The following is a 6,103-nucleotide window of genomic DNA, read 5'->3' as shown; positions in this document are numbered from 1 at the left end:
GGGGAAAGCTGAAACGTTTCCACCCGACTAGCTCTCGCCGCCGGCTTCGGCAGGGCGCAGCAGCTGCTCACGGTTTCCAACGGCCGCAAAGAGCTCGGCACACGGACGCTCCGGGGGGGAAAAAAAACATAAAAATAAGGAAAAAATATATATAAAGAAATGGGAACCGAGCTGGTTTCGCAGCCCGGTGGAGGCCGCTTCWACAACGAGCTGCTCAGCGGCGATTTCTAAACGCACAAGCTCCGTCTAGCCAAGGCTAAAAGACGTTCGCGGACGAAGCCGAAGCTCCTCCGAGCCGGAACGCTGGGTTTTTAATAGCTTTACAGCGCGCAAAAGCTGCTGTCGCGCCATCTCCGCCGGGGAAAGTTTTCAAAACAAAGGCCCGTTCCCCTCGTAACCGAAATAAACTGGGAAGGGGGGAAAAATAATTAACGTCATCGGGCCGGAGTGAGGTCACTCAGCCCGAGCAATAAGGGCGTTTTTAAGCAAAATGTTTTTAGAAGCGTTTTCCGCTCCCGCGCTAGCGCAGACATTATCTAATTTTTTTCCAGGAAAACGATGATCTAATATTCGCGGGGAAAAACAAACCGTCGCCGACGAAAAGGCGGAACGAAGCACCGGCGTAGCCGCGTCCGCGGGGTCCCGCCGTGCTCGAGGCCAAAAGCCGCGTCCGTAAGGGCAGGGGGAGCGTTTAAGCGCAGTTAAAAGGAGGGAGAATTCCGACGGGGCAAGCGAAAAGCCTGCGCCGGGGTTTAACACCTTAAACCCCACCTAGGCGTGACGGTCTGTAACGCGGCTGCACCCACCCCAGCTTAAATCGCGTTCGGGCCGGTTTATTTACTCGACGGCTTATAGTTAAGCCGGTTTCGATATATCGGCACTACGGATTCGCAGCGGCGTAAGAAGATAAACTCAGAACTAGGGATTTAGGTCTCGATCCTCCGCCCTCACGCGAGGCCGGGCGGAGCGGGCGCACGCTACCTTCCACCACGTCCCGCTTGTAGTCGCTGTCGTTGTCGCTGTCCGTCGGGCGGTAATAGATGTAGAAGCCCTGAATGGGCGTGTTGTTGTTGCTGGAAGTGATGTACTGCGAGAGAATCGAGAGAGATCGCGTCAGAACGGGCAAAATTCTAAAAAATCAGACGTGATTAAGTCATCCGCACTGATGAAACACTCCGAAAGTTGGTTTTTAGGGTTTTTTTTTCCGTGCAATAAGGTTGTTTTCAAGAAGCAGCAGCTTCAGTGCGGCAGCCGCRAAGGGCGACGCGCGAGCGCCGCGGTTCTACGAGGGTCGAACCTTTCCGGCAGTTTTCCCTCGCCGCGGAGGCGAACCGGACACGCCGCTATGGCTGCACAGGGATAAAAAGCCGTCGCTCTCCCCCCRCCTAACGGTTTTCCGGACTTTCCAATCCGACACGTAGGAAGGAGCGCGTGGCGAAAGGCCGGCGCAAAAAGCGGAGGGTTTGACTATTAACGGCACGGAAAAGGGGCAGGGAAAACGGCAGCAGAAAAATCGCAGGAGCGTTTTTTGGGTTTTTTAACCCCTGAAACGGTCACCGTCGTTGTAAAATGCGGCTCCGAAGGGACGGCGGCAGGAAGGAAGGAAGGGGAGGCGGATGTACTCACGGTCCATTTCAGCATGATCTGGGTGTCGCTGACGGCTTCGGTGTAGGCGATGTGCGGTCCGGCGACGGGGCGGCTGGAAAAGCGGCCGGTAAAGCCGGCGACTTGGTAAGGCCGGGAAGGGGCGCTGCGGGGGCTCTCTCCGTAGGCGTTCGCGGCGATCACGCGGAATTTGTACGTCGCTCCTGAGAAGGGGGGAAAGGAAAAAAGTGAGAGGAAGGAGTCGTCGCGGCAAAACGAGCGCCGGGAAGTCACCGGCAAAGAAAACGGCGCCAACAGCTGCCGAAGCGGAGAAAAAACCTTATATATATATATATATATTTTTAAATACCTGGCTCCAAGCGACGAACTTCCACGGAGAGTTTCGACGGAGAAATGTCCTCGGCCGCGACGAGCCAGTCGCCATTTCGGCCCAGGCGCTTATATTCCACCTTAAAAGCGGAGATGGGGGAGCCGCCGTTGGCTCGCGGTATCCACGTGACGTAGACGGACGATTCCGATGCCGTGGAGATGGTAGGTCGATCGGGAGCTTCCGGAACTGAAACGGGAAATTTTAGTCACGAGGGGATTTGAGGAACACGAAGCTCCGTTTTCTACGGCAACCCATCGAACTAGATGCTGACGCTCAAGTTGGACTTCACGGATTAGCGAGGAGAACCCGGAAATCCTCCGTTAACAACTACTCCCTTTTCTCTTCTGGAAAAGCTGTACGACATTCCTAGTCGAAAGGAATGACGATACTTGGCACTATACGGATATTTAAGTTATCGGAGGAAAAGAAATTAAGCTACGAGGTCGCAGAAATACCCTTGAAGAGCAGGACTTCACGGCAAAACGTTTATTTTAATCGGACAAATGATCCGAAAGGATAGGGCAGCACGCTATCCCGACCCATCCGCACACGGAACGGGAACGCATGCTAAATGAACGGGAACAATTTGGGTATATTTAAAAAAAAAAAACCCTGATGTTCCCACAGGCCCAATGAGGTTTTAATCCGTACGCGCTAACGAGCGCGGCGGTGCCAAAAACATTGCTGGGAAAAAGGAGAACGGAGAGCAAACGGAGCATGCGACGGGTGAGTTACTTACCGGATTCCCTGGAAGTTAGAGACAGCAGCGGAACGGAGGGAACGGAAAGAGGTGGAGTTAGCAAATCTGGTTATAACCGCGCTGAGCCGGCAGGCTTTACGGAGCCGGCTCGCTTCCGTTAACGCGGCGCGTGGCCCCGACGGGCATGGGAAGCGGGGAAGGGGCAGAAAGGCGGCAGCTCCGGGGGCGCCGAGCCGGGCTTCCGACGCCAAATCACCTTTGGAGTCTCAGCCCACCGGATAAAATTTGCCTGGAGGTGGCTACCGGGTTTGAAGGTTGGGGCAAAGAGAGACAGGCCCATAATTGTCCCACTTTTCCCGGAAGGCTACAAGTCACGCCTAGCCGGAAGCAGCCGCGTCTTCTTGGAAAAGAGGAATAAGCCTCTTTCCAGGAAGCCTCTGGAAATGCAGTCAGGACGGATATAATCCACTGGGAGAACCCGATACTTTGGATAAGGGCATCACCTGCGGCTCTTCCTCTAGGCTACGCTTTCACGGCACAAGAGGAGAGAAAAACTGGAGAATTTGGGAAAGAAAAGCAGGCGCGGGTTGAAAAACAAGCAAGACCTGGGATTACGTACGGAAAACTAGTTTCATCTCATCTCCGAGAGCCGGAAACAACACCACAAACACACGGAAGAGTAAAAAAAAACGCTTCGGCGGTGAACCGAGACGCCCCCGGGCTCGCCCGGCGGCTCCGAAGGCGCCGCGCACCTACCTCCGCTGGCTCGCGACGGATCCGGCAGGACGACGCCGAAATTATTCGCGCCTTCGCGAGCGACGGGGCGTTTGGGAACGCCGCGGGGCGGCGAGGGAGCCTGGGTGTTTTTGGAGGCCGGCGTCCTTTCTGAGGAACGGAAGGCGGAAAACGAACGTGAGGARGGGAGAAGGGGGCGGCATCCGTCGCCGCGAGCGGTACGTCCGGTCCGCGAGATGGGGGAGAACGCGGCGGGAGCCGTTTTTGGCCCAGCGGCGCCAAGGATATCGGGCGAACGGGCGGCGCGTGCGCTGCGATTTCACGCGTTTTCCCAAAATGTTGCCTTTTTTAGGGGAATTTAATTGAGGGAGACGCGGCGCCTACCTTTGCTGGTGCGGAAGGTGAGCATGGCGGGCTGGCCCTCGCCGCCGGCGCTCCTCGCCACCATCAGCACCTCGTAGAGGCTCGACGGCTCCAGCTCGGCCAGCCGCAGCTCGTGCTCGCTGCCCGGCACGCGCACCGTGTGCCAGCTTCCCGCCGCGCCGCCGCCGTCGGCGTCCAGCTGCGCCACACAAAACGCGGGACACGGGGGCGAACGTCAGCGCCGGAGCGCCGAAATCCTCCCGCCTCTCGGCGTCCCCGAGCGCTCGCGCGCCCGAGCGGCGCGGCGGGAGGTCGCTTTCGCGGCGTCGCTTCTGTTTCTTAATTCTCCACTCTCCTCGCCGGAGCGCCGAGAGATTCGGGGGTGTCTTAACGCTCGGGTTTTTTTTCCCGGGAAGCCCAAATCCCAAAGGGAAAAAGACGGAGAGCAAAAAGAAAGYGCTAAACAACCTAAGGCTCGAATAAAACGCAGAAGGCAGATTTCAATGCTGCAGGTTCTCAAAGGCGATGCCGGAGGAGTTTGTTTGGATATTTTCCGCTGAAAAATGTTTTTTTCCCCCCCCTCGAGTTTTATTTTAAAAGAAGGAAAATCGATAAAGCAGATTTCCGACAAAAAGAGAGGAGCGCCCTAAAAAAGGGACCAGCGCCACCACCGGAAAGGAAGAAAAACACGGGCTCCGCCGAATAAACGCCCGCGGGGCCGTGGCAAAACCGCGCTTCGACCGCGTTGCGTTTCCTCCCCGGCACGGCGACGGTTCCGGCTTCCCGGAAAAAGCCCGGCGCGGTCGCGGCGGAGCGCCGTTACCTTGCGGTATTTCACGAAATAGGCGTTGACGGGGGAGCCGCCGTCGCGGCCCGGGCGCCACACCAGGTCGTAGGCGTCGGGCTTGAGCGTCTGCGGGGGGCTGAGGATGACGGGGGCTTCGGGAGCGGTGAGGATCTTTTCCGGAGGCGCCGGAGCGAAACGCGGCTTGGCCGGGGGCCGGAGGGAAAGCGCCGCGGCCACGTCSTCGCCGTCGTTGCGTCGCGCCGGCTCCGAAGGAGCCGCTTCGTCGGCTGTCGCGGCGGTTTCTAAAGGAAGGGAGGAAGGAGGAGGGAGAAAGGGTTTTTTTTTCCATAGCATCCCAGAATTCGGCCCGTATTGAACGCAGCTTTGTGCTTCCGCTCGGAAGCTCCGACAATAACTTTTATTTTACGGAACTACACGATRGGATCACTTTCTTTAGCCTTTTTTTTTTAACTTCCTCTAAACAAAACTTCCAGCATTTTCTCAAATAAGCGAGTTGAAAAATCTAATCCGTAATAAAGAACTTTAAATATGGGWCCATCCGTACCGAGAATCCTAAATCCCGCCGACCTCCGACTAACGTCCGGAGACGAGACGTCGGATAAACTGAGAAGTTTAGGTCACCCCGCGCGGCTAAAACCCGTGTCTTGGTTCTTAGGCAGGGAATATCGCGGTGGGGGGGGGTTAAGCACGTTATTCGTGTAACATTGCGACGTGAAGGAAGGGAAGATTCCTGTTCCTATCCCGCTTTTAGTTTAGGAACTGTCTTTTCCAGCAGGGATCTTTGGGAATAACGGGACAAAGCGGATCGTTTATCAGCTGCGAGACTGCTAAGCCTGACAACAGGCAGGAGGGGGAAACCGAGGCATGGAAACAGTTTCCCCCCCCGGATACCCTCGCACTCAATCCCATTCCAATTTCTTATTCCAACGTGTTTCCTGCCCCCCCCGGATTCGCACCCCGTGTCGCGTTCGAGCCTCACCGACGGTAAGGAAGGCTCCCGCTCCCGCTGCCGCTGAGCCGTGCTCGCCGGCGGCCTCGCAGGCGTACGGCGCGGCGCCGTTGCGGGTCCCGTTCCGAAGGCGCAGGGAGCCCGAGGCCGCCGGCGAGTCGGGGGGCTCGGCAGCACCCGGAGGTTTCCGCGGATCCGGACGCCGCGGCCGGGCAGGAGGGCTGGGGACGAGTCCTCCGCCGCGGTGCCAGCGGATGGCGGGGGGAGGCAGGCCGGTGGCGTTGCAAGAGAGCGTCGCGTCCCCGCCAGCCGTGACGCCGGCGCTCGCTGGCGGAGCGACGATAACGGGCCGCGACCCTTTGCCTGGAAAGGGGGAAAAACAACCCAAAAAAACGAGTAAAACGGTAAATTCGGTAGAAAAAATAACGCTTAAGACTAAAGGGAGTCGAAACAGTAAGAAGCATCGCGCAGGCTTTTTGTTTTGGTGTTTTTTTAAGCGTTTGGCTGTTTTTCCCCTCTCTAGGATTAAGGGATTGATTGAAACTCGTGCTCCGGGAGAAGCCGGAGGGGAAT

At 57.2% G+C, this 6,103-nt stretch overlaps 1 protein-coding gene across 1 annotated transcript in view; it reads right to left on the bottom strand.

Moving 5' to 3' along the window:
- The window catches only part of CDON (cell adhesion associated, oncogene regulated), a 19,512-nt gene that overhangs the window by 8,677 nt on the left and 4,732 nt on the right, over positions 1–6,103 (bottom strand). The window contains exons 6-12 of the mRNA XM_026071711.1: positions 5,561–5,893; positions 4,597–4,862; positions 3,795–3,972; positions 3,432–3,560; positions 1,955–2,161; positions 1,627–1,808; positions 982–1,087 (exon numbers count right to left, since the gene is read on the bottom strand). Of these exons, the coding sequence (XP_025927496.1) occupies positions 982–1,087; positions 1,627–1,808; positions 1,955–2,161; positions 3,432–3,560; positions 3,795–3,972; positions 4,597–4,862; positions 5,561–5,893 (1,401 nt within the window). The remainder of the gene's footprint in view (positions 1–981; positions 1,088–1,626; positions 1,809–1,954; positions 2,162–3,431; positions 3,561–3,794; positions 3,973–4,596; positions 4,863–5,560; positions 5,894–6,103) is intronic.

This window comes from Apteryx rowi, unplaced genomic scaffold, assembly GCF_003343035.1.
Source record: "Apteryx rowi isolate R43461 unplaced genomic scaffold, aptRow1 scaffold_33, whole genome shotgun sequence".
NCBI lineage: Eukaryota > Metazoa > Chordata > Aves > Apterygiformes > Apterygidae > Apteryx > Apteryx rowi.
The sequence above is the reverse complement of the archived record's forward strand: the minus strand, read 5'-3'. Positions and strand labels throughout refer to the sequence as shown.